The sequence below is a fragment of the Miniopterus schreibersii genome (genome assembly GCF_964146895.1).
Source record: "Miniopterus schreibersii genome assembly, chromosome: 10".
NCBI classification, from domain to species: domain Eukaryota; kingdom Metazoa; phylum Chordata; class Mammalia; order Chiroptera; family Miniopteridae; genus Miniopterus; species Miniopterus schreibersii.
The window spans coordinates 73,762,605-73,784,703 of record NC_138110.1 but is presented as its reverse complement, the minus strand read 5'-3'; the positions used below and the strand labels follow the sequence as shown (position 1 = coordinate 73,784,703).

The 22,099-nt window shown below is 49.9% G+C and overlaps 1 protein-coding gene across 3 annotated transcripts; it reads left to right on the top strand.

The window, feature by feature from the left end:
• The first annotated feature begins 569 nt into the window (after window positions 1-569).
• OVOL2 (ovo like zinc finger 2) lies at window positions 570-21,730 on the top strand. Of its 3 annotated transcripts, none has more exons than XM_081148872.1 (4): window positions 570-682; window positions 2,844-3,064; window positions 14,422-14,611; window positions 21,073-21,730. In XM_081148872.1, exons 3-4 carry the CDS (start codon window positions 14,497-14,499, stop codon window positions 21,384-21,386), a joined length of 429 nt encoding a protein of 142 aa, XP_081004998.1. In that variant the 5' UTR covers window positions 570-682; window positions 2,844-3,064; window positions 14,422-14,496; the 3' UTR covers window positions 21,387-21,730. The 3 variants fall into 3 exon arrangements, with proteins under 3 accessions (XP_081004998.1, XP_081004999.1, XP_081004997.1); XM_081148871.1 differs by lacking the exon at window positions 570-682 and adding an exon at window positions 2,015-2,187; XM_081148873.1 differs by lacking the exon at window positions 2,844-3,064 and having other exon boundaries at window positions 648-682.
• Window positions 21,731-22,099: the final 369 nt, after the last annotated feature.

Here is a 22,099-nt window from a genome sequence, read left to right as displayed (position 1 = left end):
GAGGTGTCTAGCTTTCTATCCCAATATTCTACACTCTTTTCAAACAATGGCCAAAGTGATGCCGTCACTCGATGGCTTTGAAACCCAGTAAAAGAAAAAAAAGGGCTCTGTCCATGCGGTTGACGTTTTTCTGTAAAATAAGGAATTTTGAACAAAGTGAAGTCTTAAAGATCTTTGAGATGAGGAATACTTCCGATTTTGTAGTTTTGCTTTATTCTTACTTTCATTTAACCACGGTCCTCCTTACTAGCAAATCTCCAGTTTGTCGGCAGATACAAATACATTCGCAGAGTCTCCCAGAAGCGGCCCCGTCGGCCTCGGAGCTGAGAAGGAACCCGCGTTTCCTTAGGGCGCCCTGCAAACGTCTTCCTTCCCCACCCACCCCCGGCCCTGCCGCTCAGGTCAAAGTCTTTTTCCATTCTTGGTAGTTGTCGCGGAAAATCTGCAGCCCAGACAGGGCGACCCCTGCAGGGCAGACCCCGAGGCGCCGCGCGTCTCCTCCCTCCGCAGCCGCCCGAGCTGCGCCCCCTGGACGCTCAGCCAGACTCGCCGGCCGCGCGCAGAAATCCGTTAGCAGGCGGCCGTGTCCCCAAGGCCACCTCGGGGCGGGAGAGACGCGAAACCGCCCTGTGCGTTCCGCCGGCCGGCGGGCTGGGCGCGTAGCGGCTCAGGTTACAGACAGGTGAGTCTGGCGGCTCCGGGAGCTGGGGGCGCCGGGGAAGCCCTGGCCGCACGCGCCCCCGCAGCCCCCGGAGCTGGCACGCGCCTGAGCACCCCCTGCAGGGGTGCGCGGGCCACAGCTGTGCAGGCGGAGCTGCGCTTCCCGGGGCGCACGCGAGCGGGAGCCGAGGGAGGCGAGCGCCCCCCCAGCGCGGGCGGGACGGCTCTTCGCTACTTGGTATCTTTCTCCCCCGCCCCCTCCAGGTCTGAAGGCAGACAGGACAATCCCAAACCCAAAACAAATACCGGCTCTGCAGCCACCTCCCCGCTGGGGCGGTTAGGGGATGTAGCCTTTACTGGCTTCCTGAAAAGGCATTTCCCAGCCTCAGAATTGGGGGAGCGGGCGGTTAGGGGAGGCAGTCATGGCAGTGGGCGAGGGTAAGAAATTCGTTTCGGAGATGGGTTTGCCTAGCCTGCAGTTGGCTTCTGTTTCCATTGTGTTATAACTTGGGGTGATGGTGCTCTTGGGGTGCAAGGTCTTGGGGTGGAAGCTGCTTTGGTGGGACAAGCCGACTTGGTTTTCTTGCATCGTTCGGTACGAAATAATGTGTTCTAAAGGTGCTGGATTTTAAAATTTATTATTACCGTGTTTATTTGGTGGGACTGTTGTAGTTCATGGGAGCTTAGCCCCCCAAGTCCCCCCTTTCCCAGATCACAGCCCTGGGCAGTCTCCCCACAGCCTCCCCCTCCGCCCGCCAGGGGTTCCACAAGTCCCGGGGTGACCCACAAGGTCCAGCGGAGCCGAGCCACTTTCCGGCTTGCTAGTCGGAGACAAAAACTCTCGGGGGGCCGTGTGAGGGGGGCCGTTCCCAGGGGGCCCCAACACTCGGGAGGGATGCCCGGGGACGCGGGCCTAGGGTTTACCCCAGAGGTGGCCCCAGGTGCCTGGGATGGGGAATAGTGTTGGGGGTTGATCGCAAAACGCTCTCCCCTTTTTAAAAAGGGGAGGGGGGAGAATCAGACGTTAAATTCTTTTGCAAACATTCATGCCCGAGGAAGGGCTGGAACAGGCAGCCCCGGCCGCCGGAACCGGTCGGACAGGTAGCGAGCTTGTTGACACCGTTATGTTGCAGGGCGCATGCTCACTCCCAAGTTTCCTGGTGCCTTTTCTATCCACCTTATGAAACTTTTTCCTCGGCGTGGTCTCACCCGCGACTGGAGGCATAGGTGTCGCCGAGCCGGGAGGCCGGGAGTCGCCGGGAGCGCGGGGGAGAGGCCGGGGCCGCGCGGCGGCGGGGGCGGAGGGGGAGGCCGGCCGGGCGGGGCGGGGGGCTCCGGCCGCCCGCTGCGGGGACCCAGCCATCGCCGCCGCCCCTCGCTGGGAGCGGCCGGGAAGAGGGGCCCGCAGTTCGGGGAGGGGCCCCGCCATGCCCAAAGTCTTCCTGGTAAAGAGGAGGAGCCCGGGGGTCTCGGTGCGCAGCTGGGATGAGCTCCCGGACGAGGAGAGGGCAGACACCTACATCCCAGGTGAGCAGGGCGCGGGGCCCCGGCCTGGGCGCGGGGTGCCCGGGGTGAGGGCTGCGGCGACCGCGTCCCCTCGGCTCAGCGGCTGGCGCTGGGCTCCCCACCCCCAGCTTCCTCTTCCAGGGGGGCAGTAGGGGGTCTCTGAGGTGCGGGAGGACCGCGGGCGAGAGGCTGGGAAAGCGGCGGCAGCGTGCTCCCCCTTCCCCCTAGTGGGCGCCTGTAATTGCCTGGCGGCGGGACCGTTGGCCGCGGCGGGGGCGAGGTGGTCCAGAGGCGGGTGGGGCTGAAGGCCCGCGGGGGCTCCCCCCGCCCGGCGCCTTCAGGGGTCACACCGGGACCCGGGACCCCCTCTGGGACCGGGTAGGTAGGTATCAGCCCCCTCCACCCCCATCCCGGGTAGAGGAAACTTGGCGCGCGGGGTCCCTCAGTTCCTCGCGGGCGTCCCTCAGTTCCCCTGGGGGTTCCCCCCAGAACCCCGAGCTCTCTCGGGAGGCCGAGCCGGGGGCTCGCTCGCCCACCCCCTCGGCGTTGCCCACTTGGCGTGATGCCCAGGTCCGGGGCGGGGCGGGGCGGCGGCGGCACCGCCCGCAGGTCAAACTACCTCGGGCGCCCAGGCCTGACGCCGCGTGTCTGTGTGTCCCGGCTCGCCCCCGCCCCAGTGGGCCTGGACCGGCTGCTCTGCGACCCCCCCGAGGACTGCCGCAGCGACGGCGGCAGCAGCAGCGGCGGCGGCAGCAGCAGCGCGGGGGAGCCTGGAGGCACCGAGAGCAACTCGTCCCCGCGCGCCGCCGAGCGCGAAACCCTGGAGCCTGGAGACGCCGAGGGCGCCGGCGGACACCTGGCGGCGAAGCAGCGCCCGGTCGCCAGGTCGAAAATCAAGGTACGGTGCCGACTCTGCCCCCGCCGCCACCTGCACCACGCCCTGGCGTCGGGCTCCCGGGGCCCGCGCCCCTCCCTGCCGCGCCCGCGGGCGCACCCGGGCACCCGGGCACTCGGCGCGTCGGCCGCGCGGCTCCTGCACCTGCCCCTGGGCTGGGGCCAGGGCGCCTCCGCGCCTCGGCCGGCCGGCCGGGCACCCAGCCGCTGAGCCCCCAAGGCCACTCTCCCAGCCCGCACGGCCCGCGGGCGGCCCCCGGAACTACCCGAGAGGCTCGGGCGCAGCTTCCTCCCTCCCCCAGTGCGCGGAGCCCTAAGAACGATCGGGCCGTCGGGGTTCCAGCGGTCGGGAAGGAGGGGCCCGGGCGCCGGAACTCCACCCTCTGGGGCGCTGTGTGAAGTCTAAATTTCACGCTTTCTTTCGTTCTGGAGACGGTGGCGGCAGCTTGGCACCCAGTGAGCCTCTCGCAACAGCGGTTCCCAGTGCCAGTTATGGAGCGCCCGTTAGACACGAGGTCTGGGCTGGGCACTTTAAATTTGTCCTGCCTCTCAAGTTTTCTTGAATTAAAATGATGGATAAATGAGTTCAACTGTAAGTTGCCTCAGTGGGTTGGAGTATTTGTTCCCCTCCGTCGTCGCGCTTCAGCCTACTCCCCCCTCCCCCCAGCCTTCTAGAATGGTAGGCGGCATCTTCTCCGGCCCCTCCTCTGCGCTTAGGTGATTGCCTGTTCAAACGTATCGGCTACCCCCTAGGTTGCCCATTCCACTGACTCACAGCCAGCTGGAGTCAGGGAGTGGTGTTTTAGGGATCACATGAACCCAGTTCCCAGCCGCGTGGGCCAGAATGTGACCCTTTGCAGGCTCCAGGCCCTCGGTGGAGGTGGTAATTTTTGGGCGTTCCTACAGCCCCGCTGCCCTGGAGGGGGTAGGAAGGCTGGGGAGGAGGAACCCTAGCGTTTGCTACATTAGTTTTTCCGGGAGAGGCCAGCTCTCCCCTCTCCATATTCTTGCCTCCAGGGGCTTGGCGTGGGGTTGGGGTGCTAGGGAAGTAGATCCCTAGCGTTTGCTGTGGATTAGGAAAGTCTCCGTTACTTTTCCTGGGAGAAACCACCCCTTCCCCTATGCATTTTTCTGATTCCTAGCACTTAGGGCTTGGCTGGAGGTGGGCTGGGGTGCATTTGGTTATGAATTGAGGCTAGAGGTCTGCGCTGGAATCCTTAGGAAAGACGTCTTCAAGGATGCTACCGACTAGGGCCTGCTGCTTAGTGTTAAAGGTTCTGCAGAGGTTCAGAATCAGCAAACCTGAGGCTTCTGTGGGCCAGATGGGGTTAAATGGGAGGGCTCAGTTTGCCTGAGGCTGGTAGCTCTGCCCTCCAGGAAATTCTACAAAGTGTCCCACTTGCATATTTATCACCTGGGTGGAAGGACAATTGCAACGTTGTTTTGGAATGGATTGTAGACAGCTTGCCCCTGGATGCCCAGATTACCCTTGAGAGAAAGTGGCAGAGGAAGAATAGTCAGTCCCTTTACCAACATTTTAGGAGATCTTTCTTTGCTGCCCCAGGCGAACAGCGCCATGGCTTAAGGGAATGAATAAACCAATTTTATTTCCATGATCGCTGCCTACGTGCTGCCCCAGGGATGGGGGTGGGGCATAGAGTTTGCCCCTCCACTGTTAACTCCAGTTAACTGGAGGAGTGTTTGTTTACTGAGGACAGTCTGATTCCTTCTTCCTCTCAGCTTCCACCCATACTAGGAGACATCTTGGCTTTAAGATGCTTCGAGCCTCCAGAACTATTAGTCGTGATATTGGCCATTTTCAATTGACTGGCCAAAATGCTTGTGATTTAGCACATTGTAGAACTCATTGTAGAGTTCCAGTTGACTGGCCAAAATGCTTGTGATTTAGCACATTGTAGAACTCATTGTAGAGTTCTATGCAAAGCACACTGAACTCTACGAATTAGTTTTCTAACCAGAATTGAAAAGCCTCTCAAGGATGAGGCCCATACACAATGCATTGTTGTAATGACTTAGTTTCAATGACTTGAGACACTTGGCAGCTGGCTAGTAGGACCAGAGGAAGGGCTAGTGTGATTGGCAAAGAAAAGCAGCATCCCATCTAACAGTATGGAGTGAGTGCCTGCTGTGTACCGGGCAGCCAGGAGAATAATGCCCCCACCCTAATGTTCCAGAATCGTCTGACAGTAATGGTTAAGCCTCTAGGCTCTGGCTTTGTCACTTCTTAGCTGGGTGAGCTTGGGCAAATTGCTGATCCCTCTCTGCGTCAGTTTCCTTTCTTTAAAATGGGGATACTAATGATACTTATAGAGTTGTAAAGATAAATGAGTTAAGAGTGGAAGATGTAGGTGCCCAGTAACGCTAACTAGAATTATTTGGGTTGGTGGGGAGACTCAGATATTAATTATTAACTCTACTACAGGAATGTGAATGCTAACCCAGAAGCACAAGCAAAGATGTGATAAATTCTGAGCAGGAGAAGGTTTCTTAGAGTGGATTTGAGGCCTATGGAGAAGGGGAGAAGCAGACTTTAGGGTGGTATGGGCTCAGCCCTAAACATGAGAAAGGACTCAGCCGTGTTGACTGCAGGATGGGGAACTATTGGGGTCAGAAAAAGTTGAAGGGACTAGACATGTAGCTAGTATGGGGGGAATGGTAAAGAGGCTTAGCCAAGAAGTGTGGAAGTTCTCTTGGGACTGGGGGAGGGGCTCTGGACGGTTTTTGAGAAGGAAAACCTCAGTTGGGTCTATATTATCAGCTGTGGTTGGGGATATGTGATCTGTTCTGAGCTTCAGTTCCCTGATGTGTACAATGGAACGATCCTCTCAGAAGTGTTGTATAGATTAAATGAGATAATGGGTGCAAGATGCAGCACTTTTGGTGCATGTATAAAGTGCCCAGAAAGTTAGCTGACAATAACTTATAGCAGTATTTTTTTGCCTACAGTAGGGACATGGGATTTGCTAACCGGATTGCACTGATCAGTGGATCTGGACAGGAGTCATAGGTGCCAGTTAAGTAAGTGTGTTTTTTTCCCAGCCTAGCAGTCTTTTGACCGTGCGCCTTAGGGTAGGTTATGAAATTGTTTCTTTACTGCTGAGGATTCTGTCATTTACAAAACAGATTGGGGTGGGGAAATGATGTACCTCTGGGAAAGTGTTCATGCCAGAGGTCAGGTTGCTTTAAGTCCCTTTTGCGCTGGACCCATCTGCAGGTCTTTAGCTGTGGAGTAGAGACACCCCCTCACCCAACCCCAATCACCACTATCCTTCCAAGGCTTATCAGAAACAAAGTAACTCTGAGGTTAAATCAGTTAGTTGGCTGATAGTCATTCCTGACTCAGAGTGGCTGGTGGGACCCCGGTGAAGGATGATGGACTAAGAGGTGAATGTCTTCTTACTCCGTCCCATTCTTTTCTCTCTTCCTTGTGGTTTCTCCCAAGGATTCTTCAAAGGGATTGAGTTTAGAATTCCTTCAAAAGTATTCCTGGCCTTTTCCCTGGCTCTGTAGTCCTAGTCTTCCAGTAGTGATAGGTGTGTGAATGTGGAGTCATCTTTTTCTTGTTCCATCATTTTTTATTACGGAGATTTTCAAAGGCAGAGCATCTGTCACCTGGCTCTGACAGCAATGAACCCATAGCCAGTCCTGCCATCCATCCCCCATCCACCCTCTGACACTGTTTTGAGACAGATCTCAGCCATCATAAATATTTTAGAATGTGTCTCTAATAGATAAAGACCAAAATACATGATTAGACTCACATTAACAGTGGTGTTCATGTTGCTAATTGTCTTATAAATTCATACTTTTTTTTTTCAGTTTACTGAATCAGGTCCACATAATGTTCAGGCATTGTAATTGATTGATATACCTTTCAAGTCTTTTAATTTGTATGTTTTTCCTCCCTCTCTTTTTTAGTTAATTGTTGAAGAGATGGCTAATTTGTTTGGTAGAGTCCAGCAATCTGGATTTTGCAGAATGCATCACTGTGGTATCTAATGCTTCTTACTCCCCTATGTTTTCTCTAAATGGTAGCTGGATCTGCAGTTGCACTGTCCAAAATGGTAGTCATGGTAACATGTAACTACTTAAATTTAAATTAAGTCAAGTTAAGTAAAACTAAAAGTTAAATTCTTCAGTCGCACTACCCATATTTCAAGTGCTCGGTAGTCGTGTGTGACTAATACCTACTGTATTGGACAGTGCAGATTAGAACATTTCTATCATCACAGAAAGTTGTATTGGACAATACTGCTCTAGATGCTTGATCAGGTTTATTTTAGCTAAAATCCATCACAGCAAGGGGTGTCTGTTTCCATCAAGAAGTACATAATGTTTGGTCATCTCTTTGTGATGTTAGCAGCCATTGATGCTCAAGGTCTAAATATTTTTGGTTATTAGGGTTTGCAGAACAGTAATATTCTAATTCTGTTCCTTATTTATTAGCTGAAATTCTTCTGTAGAGAGATACTTCCCCTCATCTGCTAATTTAGTTTCTCAGTGAGACGGTTCATTTAGGAAAGGCAGTTCATTTAGTTCATTTACTTACTAGTTTTCAAGATAATCAGTTGGTTCACCAAAATTCTCTAGTGATGGCCAATTACTTTATTTTTAAGTATTGTTGTGAATCGTGGATTTAAGTAGCTTATAAAAACCCATCCATTTGATACTTGGAAGGGAACATAAGGACTGTCCCTAATTGTCTTCTATCTCCCAAGACAATTGGATGCCCTCCTTCCTGCTTCCACTGTAACTCGCCGATCATCTCCTCGACTGCACATTTGGCTGACCAGACTCCTCTTAATCTCCACACACCAAAGGCAGGGATCGAGCCCCTACTGGGCTTGTATCTTCAGCACCTGCTAAGACAGTGCCTGACTCATAGGAGGACATAAGTCAACACAGAACATAAATACCGGCAGGGAGGAGTCAACAGTCCCTAGACATAAGTGATAGCATTGGGAGGAAACCAGGAAGCAGGAAGAAAGGGAGATCTGGGGTATGCTTGGAATGGGTGCTCAAAAAAAAGTTTAAAGAGGCAAAAAGGAGGAATCGGAGGACAGTGCATGTTAACTGCATCAGCTGTTAATTTGAATATGGGTGAGGTGCGTTTTTATTGTTGGCAGGGACTGCATGGGTTTAGTTACACAAGACAATCTACTGTAGCTTGCTTAAGCAGAGAATGTTAATTATAGGGCGCTGACGAACTGAAGAAAGACCAGGCTGAGTCCCCAGGACTGACTCCTCCGAGAGCCACACTGCAGAACTGGACAACTTAGGGAGCTGCAGTTGCTGCCTCCATGGCTGCCTCATCATGCATCGTGATGCTTCTGCTAATGCAGAGTGTAAAACAGTTGCCACGTGCCTTCCTCTATTCATTAACCCAGATCCAAATTCAGATCTTCTGTTAGTGCATGTAATTGGTGGAACCCAAGTTCCTACTGGGCTACATCTAAAAATCATAGCTGCAAGAGAGTCTGTAAAAACATGTTTCTAGCTTACTGGCCTCTGCAGTATAGGAAGGCTCACTGTATCCATAGGATCCACTACAGGGACCTTTAAAGCTTACGTGGTCCAGTCTCCTCATTTTGAAGGGGAGAACGGTAAAGACCAGAGAGGTTTTGTTGAATTCCTCACAGTTGTTAGTGGCAAAGCCCAACTCAAGGATTCTTACTCTTTTAATGTGGTTGTGTTGCATTGCGGCTGGTATCTTTAACACTTTAGCCATTAGCCTTGACACTCTGACATAAAGGAATTTGAAGCTGTTTCTCACCATATGAGACAAACAAAAGAGTCCTTCCCTCTCCCCTGTATTTCAACTGTAGGCACAAGTGTGGCAGACAGACCACATTCAAAATCTCAGTATGGGCATCTATAAGCCATATGGCCATGTGCAGTTTACAGCTCTTTGAGCCTCAGTTTGTTATGGATTATAAGGCTATATCCCCTTCATCATCTCAGCCTTTGAGAGGTTCATTTAGCAGAATGGGGAAGCCTAAGGAAATAGCACATGCGACCAGGAGGGGAATTTTTATCCCAAAGGCATTGGGGATATGCGATAAGGATGTTTTGAGCACTCCAGCATAGCAGATGTGTCTGTGGAAATCTCCATTTGGCCATCGCAAGGTAGCCTGGACTCACAGTACCCTCCCACAGAAAATAGGACCATTAATTTAATGAACTTGTTTGATGGAAGCATAATTTTTACTTTAGGAGTTTGACAGGTAAGTGACCTTAGCCAGCTTTGAAGTTGGTCAGAAGGCCGGCCGGGCGAAGTCCCTGCCTCCCCAGACGCTCCTGACGTTTTCAGCAGCACTGATACAATGATCGGTTTGTTTCTGCTGCAGAGGCCTGTTTTTTAGAAAAACTAGAGGGGGACTTTGTGTGTTTTTTAAAATGAAAGCCGAGATCCTGCAGAAAACAGGACAGCAAGCCAGATAGCGCCAAGCCGTGGGGTTGGAGGACTGCTTGCTCTGTCTTCATTTTTCTTGCCCTGAATTAATCTCCAGACTGATGTCATCTCCCACCCTCCACGGTAGTTTCCTCACTTCATTAGTAAGCCTTCTGCAAAGTGTTCATTTTGGATTACGGGTGAGACGACTAAGCTTTTCAGAAGGTAGCATGGTTATAAATACCACCCCTGGCAGGTCTGGAGCCATACCCTCTAATCAAACTCATTAATAATTTCTGTATCAAAACACATGAATATTGACAGCAAACGGGGTAAAGTCTGTGTGTAGCTCCATGCTCACTTGGCTCAGGTTTTATTATCAAGGGAAATGGGAGAAAATGTCCGTTGTCAGAGCTTTTTGGATTTCAGTTTCGGATGAAGGACTGGAGACTTGTGGCTCACCCTGAAAGTTAATCCCCTTTCATCAGAGAGAGAAAAATTCAGAAGCCAAATAGATAAATGAGGGGTTTTGACCAATGACTTTTAGTTAGGATCACAGAATTTTGGAGCTGGTCTAACTATAAGAGCTAGGACTTACCCAGCACCACATTCTTTTAAAGTAGCTTTTCTTATTTAATTCCTTAATAATCCCAAGAGGCAAATAGCATGATTATCTACATTTTAGAGGTGATGAAATTCAAGCTTAGAGAGGTTGAGTACTTGCCTACATCCCACCGTCTGTAAGTGGCGGAACAGGATTTGAATTTAGGAAGTTGGAAAAAAAAGACTTTTATTCTGCCATAGAGCTCATGCAATACCATTTTGTTATTTTTACATGTGGAAAGTTGTGGCCCAGGGCTATTGCATGACGTCACACAACTCACCAGGTGCAGGTTTTTCTTTGATCCTCAGCATTTCTGTCCCAACATTCCACTCTCCTTTTGTAACTATGATGACTAAGGTGTAGCTAGTTTTGGTCTACTACTTGCAGAATAGAGTAACAGGGTAAAATCGGTTAACCCTATTTTGAAGCTTTAGGAGGTAGGGTATAAGGTATAAACTTGTGTAAACATAGCAGAGATGGCCTAGTGAGCGGACAGGTGCCCAGGGAGGGACTGCTGGTCCTCTGACTCACAGGATGTCATTCCAGGAATCAGATGTGTCTTCTGTATGATGCAGCCCATCCTGGGAGAGGACATTCAGAAAGGGGGCAGATCTGGTGTTCTGGAGAGGATGCGATACATTGTTACTATTCCATTTCATTTATTGCTGCTTCACAAATAACCCCAAATTTTGTACCTTAAAATAATTTATCATTGTGTCTTCTAGTTCTGTGGAATCATTCCTTTCTCCTGGGCCCGTCTTCCCTGGGGCTTCTCTGCTATTGCACTCAGATGACAGCTGGGGCTGGCCTCTCTGAGCGTTTTGACTGCACTGGACATCCAAGAGGGCTCACTCACATGGCTGGCAACTGATACTCTTTCCCTTTTCCAGCTGCTTTGATTAAGTGGTTCTATTTAAAAAAACAAAAACAAAAAAACCCAAGTTCCTACTGATAGACATACAGGTAGTTTCCAGTTGTTTGCTATTATGGACCACATTTCAAGGCAGAAGATAGGTGAAATTTACTCTGAGATAAATATCACATGTAGGAATTTATCCGACAACCATCCCTTCCTTTCTGAGAAGTGAGCTAGTCTGGCAGAAGCTGACTTCATCAGCCATGATCTTTTGCCATTTAATGAACCTTACATCTTGTTTCAACAAGGCTCTCTCTTAAAGCTTCAACTATAATTTAATGTGTGGTGGCTGGATTGGCCATACATGTATATAGGCGGCAAGTAGCGCTTCATGAATCGGAGAGTACACCTTAGGGGAATTTGTGCTTACTCAGTTTTCCACACTGTGAAAGGGGGATGTATATGAAGGTGGAGAAATGGAAAAATTGCCTTTGCTGAGGCATACTTGGAGAACTTCTATTTTTGCTCCAAGAAAGCCAAAGGAACGCTCCCCCTGGGAATGGGGTGCCCTCAGTCTCCATCCCTTCTCACCATTCTTATTTTCTCCCCTGTGTTAAAATGTTTTCTCTGTCTTGCCAGATGATCCATTGGTCCTGCACTCCCTTAAATTGTCACTAATCTCCCTTCCCTCTGCCCTTTAAATTTTTATTCTTTTCAAACAAAATAATGCCAGTGATTTGAGAGTTTTCATCCTGGATTATATTAGAAGGTATCCATATTACATGCTGAGCATTTTAAAAATGGGAATTTACCAAAGGGATTAAAGTAAACAAGAGGTCAGGTTGGAAATGTAGTTGGCGAGTCCTCAGGCACATTCTGTAGGACTTTCAAAAGACAGTTCTTAACTTTTTACATGTTTTTAATCAGAATTACCAGGGTCAGTTGTCTAAGTTATATCTTATTAGACCCTCACTACCTTTGACTTGTATCCTGTGTAGCCTTGCCTTTGAGAAGTTCAAAGCACTCAGTTTGCCAAGACGTGGGCCATATTTAGTCTTTTCACATCTCTTCAAGGGATGCGGACGGCTGGACAAGCAGGAGACCATGACCTGTCCTGGAGATAGGAATGTGAAAGCCTTGGGCACAGCTGGGGCTCCTTCACACTGAGTGCCAGTTCCTGCCCCTTCGGGGAACACATGGCAGAAGTGGGGCCGGAGGCAGTTGGGGGCCTAGGACAGCCACCCATCTGAGTCATCAGACTCAACCCCAGCTGTCCTCCTTTGTCCCCCAGTATCCATCACCCTCACCCCCTTTTAACAGAGCTAAGCTCACCTCTCCCCACCATAGAGCCCTAAGGGGGCCCCTGCCCTTCTCTGCTACCACAGCTTTCTTCATTAACTGCTTTCCTGGGCTCAGGCTAGCCATGAGGAACCACACTCAGTCCCCTGTTTCCTGCTGCCCTCTTCTGGAATATTCTTTGCCATTCCTCCTCTGTTCCTCCTCATCTTGACCTGGCTGAGGAGCTCACTTCCTCTACAGGCACTTCCCCTCTTGCCCCATGTCAGGGGTAGATACCCCTCTGCGATGTGCATTACACCTGGGCTTCCCAGATGTCAGTGGCCTGCTCCCCCCCAGACTGGCAGCTTCTTGGGGACAAGTGATCCTGGTGACTCCTCCCTCCAGCTCTGAGCCCAGGGCACTAGTCAGTCAGCTGAGACAATAAGCTCCGAGTAGATGAGAAAGAACTGGTACACGGGAAGCTGCCTGGAAACCCCTCTTCTGGAGTCTTGTGCCTCCTTCAGGTCCCTTTGTATCCCTTTGTATCTTGCCACCTGTGAACCCACTGCCCACCAACACTTTCTGAATGTGCACTGACCCGAGTCTGGGCTTAGGGCGTGGGAGACAGGAATGTACCCAAACACTTGCTGACTCAAGGCACTTAGTTGAGGTCACTGAATGAACTCTGAAGAAACATTTGTGCCTAATGGAACCCTCTGGAATGAGATGGAATAAAGTACTGAACTGCGTGAGGACCAGTGCTCCAGCCTTATGTCTCAAGCAGAGCTGGTTAGAAATGCAGTGTGTAGACCCTACCAGACCTCCTGAATCAGAACCTGCATTTTAGTAAGATCCCTAGGGGATTTGTTTGTACTCTGGGTTTGAGAGGCACTGGTCTTGCGGGTCAAGAGAATAGTGCAGGCCGGGGCTTCAGTAGTTAGAGAGGCTACATCAGGGACGGAACAGTTGAGCTGGGTCTCAGTGGAGGGCAACACCCAGGGTGGATGAAAGGAGGAGGGTATTTGAGGCTGGGAAGATTTCGAGCCAGGAAAGGTCCAACTCTTCTTGCTCGTGATGTTTGTCTGAAAATAGTAGGCTCTTTTATGACTAGAATTTTGGCAGAGCAGTTGGATCATTCTTCTGAAGGATCTGATTTGGTAACTAGGAAACCTTTGATGAATATATTAGATCTGGTGTTTTTCACCACAAAAGTATAGATTCAGTTTTTACTCTTTCTTAGAGATGGCAAATGTGGTTGAAAGAACGCTGGAGTGGGAGCGTAGAGCCTGCGATTTGGTTGTGGTTTTGCTGGTAATGAAGCTGTGGGATCCCGACCAAATCACTTCCCAAAATGATCATTTTATTTGTTCATGATTTTGTGTGTCAGGAACTGGGGCGCAGCTCAGCTAGGCAGTTCTATTCCAGGCAGCATTGGCTGAGGTCACTCACTCAGCTGGTGGCAGCCACGGCTGGGCTGGAAGGCCCAGTGAGGCTTTTTATTCATACCTGGCCCCTCCACGTGGCCTTTCACTCTCCACATGGCTGCTTGAGCTTCCTCACAACATGGTGGTCTTGGACTTCTAACGTGGCAGCTGGCTTCCTAGAGGAAGGAGGTAGAAGCTGCATATGCTCTCTTAATAGCTGGAACTGACACGTTATCTCTGCATCCTGTTGGTCCCAGGGGTGAGGGGATAGTCTCCATCTCTTGATGGATGCAGCAGCATGCAGGCATGAGGAGGAAGGAATTGATTGTGGCTGCCTTTGGGGACTTTCTACCACAGTTCCTATGTCATCAGGACCTAGACTCCTCCTTTCTTCCTGCTCTTCCATCCTCAGCGCTGGCTTTCCCCTTGTGGTCCAAGGAAGGCATAAAGGAGAGAGAGGGCAGCATCCTCACGCCTTAGAGAAAGTATATTTCATCTGCCAGGTAGTCACAGAGCCATGACTAGCTGGAAAATGCAGATGTTTAGCTGGGGGCAGAGTGCTCTGCTAGAAATCAGAGGTCTGTTCTAAGGAAGAAGGGGAGAATGAATGTTGGGAGGAGCTGCCAGTTGTTCCATCTTCCCCAAAGCCAAAACCTGCTTGGAATTTTTAGGAGGCAGAAGCCCCAGCCAGGCCAAGTCTGGAGACTTAGGGAGGCGGGCTCCGTGGTAAGCTCGCCAGATGTGCCTGCCTGCACTGTGGTCCTCATGGCCTCTCTCTCTGTCCCAGTTCACCACAGGCACATGCAGCGACTCGGCAGTTCACAGCTGTGACCTGTGTGGCAAGGGCTTCCGCCTACAGCGTATGCTCAACCGGCACCTCAAGTGCCACAACCAGGTGAAGAGGCACCTGTGCACCTTCTGTGGCAAGGGCTTCAATGACACCTTCGACCTAAAGAGGCACGTCCGCACACATACAGGTGAGGAAGGGTCATGTGCTTAATTTTATTTTTGTTTTCCTGCCCAGGAGTTCCTCCTGTTTTATGTCCCACCATATAACCAGGTTGACAGCATAGAGCCATGTCCTATCTCTAGAAAGATCACAGGATGGAGCACTTGGGGGCTGGTCCATCTGAGTTTACTTCCTGGCTGTGCCCCCTTCCAGCTGTGTCGCCTTGGGCCAGGCAAGCCTCTCTAAGCCTGTTTTCGCCCCCTGTGAATGGGAAAACTGATACAAGTTGGCATTGCTCAGGACAGACCACTGGCTGGAGGGGTCCTGAGAATTGTGATGCTGACGCAGTGCTGTGAGATTTCAGAGTGTGGTCCCCTCAGTGCGCGCCTGACTGCAGGGATGTGGTTCCTGTGGTTCCACCGGTGCTATTTTATGCACCTTTCTTGGGAAGTAAGCCTGTCTCCAAATAGCATCATGTTGTTCCTGAGAACTCAAAAAGAGAAGAAAATGATCTCTCACTTAGAGCTCACCGAGTTCCCTACTTGAGGCTGGCAGGCAAGCATCTTTCTCCCCTTAGGCCTTCCTCAGTTTCCCTTCTCCTGAAAAGTGTGAATCTAGGTCCTTCCCAGCTCATTACACAGAGTATCCTGGGGGTGCTCATGGGCCTTTCTCCTAGCTCTTCTGATTGGTGACAGCCTCATTTGTTTTATCTTAGAAACATCTGGCCTCCAATCTTCTCCTTGAGGTCCATGGTCCACACCTTTACCAGAGTGATCCCTTGAGGAGAATTCTGAGGATGCCACGTCCCTGCTAAAAAAGTCTCCAACTCTGGGCAGGAGGAAATCTAAACCTCCTCATCTTGACAGTCTTCATGTAAAGCCCCTCAAAATCTGGGACCCATTTTCAAATCCCCACCCTATCTCAGCCCATCCCAATTTCATCCCAGCCCATTTCATATCATTTAAGCATATCCCATCCAAACTCGTTCAGCCTCATCCTGGCTGCTGCACACTCTCCCCAGAGCCTCGTCGAATTTACTGTACATAGTGTCCCTGATCCCTGAAGCCCTTTCAGAGTTTAGGGTCTCCCCTGGCATTTTAGTGGGAATGGGAAAATGTCTACTCCTCTCTCCAGATGGGGTTTCCAGCCCCTCAACACCCTGCAGGACCCTCTGCGATCCTAATTCAGAATTCCTTTATGGCCCTCCTGCTTCTTTGTTCTTGGAGTACTGGCCAGAAGCCGCCTCCCTGGCCTGGGGAGAGTGTCTTCCACCTTAGTGGGTGAGCTGGTGTACTAAAAGGTTTCTTTTTTTTTCTCCTTTTAAAAAACTTTTTTCCGAAGGGAATTTTTAATTTAAATATAACGTACATCCAAAAAAGTGCACAAATCATGAGTGCATAATCCAGCAAATTTAGGAATTTTTACAAAGTGAACACACCTGTATAACTAGCACCCAGACCAAGAAACAGAATATTTCCAGACCTTGGAAGTTACTGCCCCCTCCCTCTTGCCCCCTTCAGATCACTATCTCCTAAGCCCGGGGGTGGGGGTGGGGTGGTGTCAGGCTGCAGCGCCTGAAAGTATCCTACCTTAATATTCAAGCAGATGAGAGATTAAGACATCTTTTTTGGATATAACCTCTCCAAGAGGAGAGTAAATCAGAGGAGTGTGTGTGGATGGAGAGCGGCGATCTTAGCCAAGTGACATCCGATTCAAGATTGGAGGAAACTGGGCCAGAAAAACTCCATAACAGTTTGTGAAAATATTTCAGCAAACGAATGGCTATTTTCGATCCAAATTGTCTTAGGTTGGGCTCCCTAGAAGCAGATTCTAAGATGGCGATTCTTATGAAAGCATCTGCTGAGGGAGGTGCTCAGGAGAAACCCGTAAGGGGGGGTGGGACAGGGTGGCGGGTGCCCCGAGCAGGACTGTGCCCTCAGCTGGAGTCCGGCCCCGGCCTGATCCCACGGGGATGGCACCACAGCCTTGTCCTGTCTACAGGCAAGCAGGGGACATTGCCACACCACTGACTGGCAGCCAGGCACTGGCTGAGGGCTGCCCCTTCCCTGGGCAGGGAGGTCAGTTACTCAGTGCGCATTCCTGGCAGGAGGAGCTGCCTGGCCCTGTTAGGTCACCAACAGTGACAGCTGGGGAGCGATGCGCTGGCTGGGAATAGGTCTGGACCGGGGACCAGCACCACCCAGTGCACACATAATAGGGGGATTTGCTCTGTTTAAGTTAAGCTGACAGGACGCTGAGGCTAATGTGGAAATTACGGCTGTTGATCCACCTTAGGCCAGTGGGAGGGCCGGAGAAAGGCATGAACTTTAAAGAAACCAACATAAATCCAGTTTACAGCCCAGGAAACGCATCGTGGCCCTGTTTTTAGGGAATATTCTTTTGGATTTGTTTAGGTGTTTAGGTTAAACCAGCTGGGATGCATTCTGAGAATGCATTGAAGGATTGGTTTGCTTTTGGTCGGGGGAGATCTGTATTTGAGTTAAAAACGAATACTACCAACACTTGCTTGTGCCAGACTCTCTCTCTGCCTGCACCCTCGCTGCTCGCAGTGTGCTAGTCCCTGCGGCAGGTTGGAACCGCAGCATCACCTTTATTGAGGGCCACGTGGCAGGCGTGGTCTGGGCATTGTTGACTGGCAGGATCAGCTGGGCCAGGCTCCTCAGACAAGTACAGCTTTCAGTGAAAGTGTTTTCTTTTTCTCTTTGTAAAATGACTACTTATTGTATCAAAGGGCTTCAGCCCATATCAAAGCTACGGAGAAGAAAAGTGTAAGCCACTGTCAACCCTTGAAAAGGGCACACACATTTGTAGGCTCCCCAGCTTAGGCTTTGGGGGGGCAGGGTGCCAGGGGACGTAACCGTGTTGGCTGTAACTTTACAGCTCTAACAGGAGGTGGTTCAAGGTGCCTGCCATTCCCGGGGCAGCTTCCCTTAGAGAGAAGCTGAGGAATTCAGGTTTGAGGTCAGGGAAGGAGGGAGGGGGCAATGGCCAAAGGGGAGTATTTGCCCTGCCCCCTGGGACACCTCCCACCTTATCTTCCATCGGCCACATAGAGGGAGACTGGAGGCAAACAAATCCCATTTTGATTGAAGAAGAGGAAACAATGGTGTCTTTGTCTGGAGCCTAAAGGGAAGGACGGACTGGACTGGGAAAGATGCAGGTTGGGAGAAGCGTGGAGTGGGGCCAGGGAGGAAAGAGAGAGAATAAAGTGTCTCTACCTCTAGTGAGTTGACTGCTGTCTTGTGGGATTGCCTCCTTCACTCATCCAATGGTCTCTCCTCTATTTTATTTTGACTTAGTTTTTAGCTAAAGTAATATGAAAGGGACAATGACAGAATAGAAAGTAAGCCTCCCTCCTTGTACCCATGTTCCACTCCACTTAATTAAAAAAATTTTTTTCCCAGCCCTGGCCGGTGTGGCTCAGTTGGTTGGAACGTCGTTTCGTGCACCAGAAGGTCGTGGGTTCGATTCCCAGTTGGGGCATGTGCCTAGGTTGCAGGTTCAGTCCCTGGTTGGGGCACATCAACTGGTCCCCCATGGATATTTCTCTCTCTCTCTCTAAGATCATTAAAAAAAATTAAAAAAAATTTTCCCCCAGAAGTTTTAAGCACACATTGCTTTTTTAACATACTTTATACCTTGGAGATTGTTTCACATCTGCATAGGTAGACACACCTCACTCTTTTTAATAACTGTCAGAGCATTCCTTAAATATGAGATTATGACATAATTTCAAATTTGGAGGCACCATTATTTGCCCTTGCTCCAACTGAGGACAAGTATTTCCAATTTCAGCATTTTCCCTTTTATTTCTTTTATTTTTTAAATTTCAGACAGTGCTACCATGAATATTCTTGTATACCCTTTGCCTACCTGTGTGTCTTTCTGTAGATGATGTCCCTGAAGTGCACCAACGGGTAGATATTACCCGTTTTAGGGGCCACATTGCCTTCCGAGGAGGGCACCCTAAATATCCACTCCCACAAGGAGGCCTGTAAAAAGTGTCTCACTGAAGTTCATGTTTGCATAAAGTTCAATGAAGGAGCATTTAGCTGCATCAAGGAGAGCAAGCAGAAAGAACCAGTAACGAAGAATTTTCTTTGGTGATGTGAAGCTTGATTTTGGCTGTAGGAATAGCAGATCAGAAAAGGAGAAACCCTTTTTGATAATCCAGCACACAGTATTTTTTGGACTCGGTAATATAGGCCTATGGCTCAACATTCAAAAGAGCAGACCATGAAGGAAGTCTCTTCCCTTCTCTCTCTACCTCATGACCACTATTTAAAAATATTACCCTTTTATTTTTACTATGAAATAAATAATACATCCAGAAGTGCCTACAAAAAGCATACATACAGGTACAATTTAAAGACAAATACTAAATACATCCCCACGTATGAATGGAGCATATTTGTTATGTTGAGCTGGATTGTAAGCTCTTGCAGCTGTGTCCACTGAGTACCTAGTATGTGCTGGCCCTTTGCATGTGAGGTCTCAGTAAATCCTCAGAGCCACCTTACAAGGGGGTATGGATTTTATCCCTATGTTACAGGTAAGAAAAGTAAGGTCAGCAATCTGACCATGGACTCAGCTAATGAGTAGCAGAGGGGTGATGCCTGGGTTTTCAGTGGCCTTGGACTCTTACTTCTTACTGTCTAGATGTCAGGAGGTTAATGGTGTCTGGAGCAGGGTTGTGTTTTTAGTATCCCACCTCAGACATGGACAAGATTGGCTCTTGCTTGTGAGCACTAAGGTGGGTGAGGCCCCAATGTCAGGGAGGCCTTAGCATTAGTTCCTGTTGTCCAGGGCTTCTGTCTGGCCACCTTTATCTGCCACCCCTGAATTCATGGGAGATGGGGAACTTCAGGAGGGAGGGGCTTGTTCCCAACTCCAGAAAGGGTTACCAAGAGGCTGATGGTGTCTGCCTACACCAATGAGTGAGGTGTGAATGTGGTACTTAACAGAGAGAGGAGGGGAGGCAGGTTTATAAAGTCAGAATTGCCGTAACTAGTTTTCAAGGCCTACTGTTTCCTTTTCATCTCTGTGAGTTTTTGGGGTACCATTAAATTTTATGCCTGAGACTTTTAGGATCCCTCCAGACAGTGACTCTCGTGGCCTCTGGGCTCTGAGATGGTCTGACTGTGGTAGCAGTCCCCTCTCTGCTCCATGTACCCCGGACACAATATTCCCCCTCTCCAGGGCTTCATGCTTATGTGACACTGTGCTTCCTTTACAGCTGGTGGGTAAAGACTTAGCTCCCAGGGGAGGGGGCAGTGGATGTTCTACCCTGTTTCCCAACTTGCCCAGCCGAGTGGACTCTGGTTGCCCACAGCAATGACTGGCTCGATGGCCTCACCTTGTAGTGGCTTCTTCCTATATCCCTGTCTCAGTTCTTCACTCCCCTACAGGTGCTTCCTGGAGTCCCATCCCAAATAACTCGTACAGGAATCTTTGTCACAGGGAAAACCCAAACTAAGATGAAAACTGTTCATTTTGCCCACTCTAAAATCAAAACATTAAGGTGTACAGAATGAATGAAACTCTTCCTCCCCAAGCCAGGTGGTGTGCGTTTGCTGTGTTTGCATCCATTTTTGTTACGTTTGCTCCTATGGGTGTTGTAAATGTTTGTGGACGGTTTTGTCTCCTGCCCTAATCATTTTCCTCCTTTTGAATCCTTGGTCATGATGACTCTGTTCCTCCCTATTTCCCTCACGCTTAGCCCCTAGCAACCGTTTTTCTACTCCATTTCTGGGTTTAACTTTTCCCCATATAAGTGATACCACTGCAGTATTTGTCTTTCTCTGGCTTATTTCACTTAACGTAATACCCCCAAGGTCCATCCATGTTTTGTTGTGGCTGAATAATATTCCATTGTATAAATATAATGACATCTTTTTTATCCGTTCATTCACTGATGGACACTTAGGCTGTTTCCACATCTTGGCTGTTGTGATTAATGCTGCCATGAATGTGGGAGGGCAGATATCTCTTTGAGATCCTGTTTTCATTCCTTTGGATATATATCCTGGAAGTGGGATTGCTGGATCATATGGTAGTTTTATTTTTAATTTCGTGAGAAACCTCCATACTGTTGTGCATAGTGACTGTACCAATTTACAATCCCACCAACAGTGACAATGGTTTCCTTTTCTCCGCATTCTTGCTAACACTTCCTATCTCTTGCCTTTTTGATAATAGCCGTCGTAACAGGTATGAGGTAACATCATTGTGGTTGTGATTTGCATTTTCCCGATGATTAGTGATGTTGAGCACCTTTCCATGTACCTGTTGGCCATTTGTATGTCCTCTTTGGAAAAATATCTGTTCAATTTCTATACCTGATTTTGAATTGGGTCCTTTGTTTGCTGTTGGGTTGTGCATGATGATTTTTTATGGCTTCTCCTGGTTGGAAGGCTCTGGCTTGGCCGTGACCCCACTGGTGATGTGTCTGCCCCTCAACCCTTGCAGGCATTCGCCCCTACAAATGTGACGTCTGCAACAAGGCCTTCACCCAGCGCTGCTCCTTGGAGTCCCACCTGAAGAAAATCCACGGGGTGCAGCAGCAGTATGCCTACAAGCAACGCCGGGACAAGCTCTATGTCTGTGAGGATTGTGGCTACACGGGCCCCACCCAGGAGGACCTGTACCTGCACGTGAACAGTGCCCACCCGGGCAGCGCGTTTCTCAAAAAGACATCCAAAAAACTGGCAGCGCTTTTGCAAAACAAGCTGACATCCGCGCTCCAGGAGAATGCCAACCTGAGCGAGGAGGAGGAGAAGTGAGGAGGAGGGAGAGACGCCGATGCTGACACGTTTACATGGATGTTTGGGTCTGAGGGTCCCACTGGCTCTTTCTGATTACAAGTGTTCAGTTTATCTCTTTGTCTTTTTGGGGCCTCAGCAGGGGGATCTGTTCCAAGGCTGTCAATTGTAAGAGTGGTGTCAGGTCCCCCACAACCCATGTCCTGTTGAACACAATCATGTTAACAAAAGCCGATGGGTGGCTGTGATCACCGTGCAGGACTTTTTTTTTTTTTAGGATTTTCACACATGGAGGCGGAGATGTTCTTTAGAGAGACCATCATATTATGGTGCCTTGAAATAAAAATACTTCCACTTGAAATGCTACTTAAGCTAGAAAAGTGAACTTTATTATCCCAAAAGAGTTTTTGTTAATCTTCACCCGAGGATATTTTTTCCATTGAGTGGAAAGGAGGGAAGGGAGGGGGAAGAGAGAGGAAAAAAACATTAATGTGAGAGAGACACTTGGATTGGTTGCCTCCCACATGCCCTGGACCAGAACCAGGGATCGAACCTGCAACGTGACCGGAAATCGAATCCACAACCCTTTGGAGCTCAGGCTGATGCTCTAACCACTGAGCAACACTGGCCAGGGCTCTGGTGCCTTTTAAGCTGCTGCCCCAGCGCTAAAGCCCTGGGCTCGGGGGCCTGGTGTGGGGTTGGGACCCTTCGCTCCTCAGGAGGGACCTCTGCAG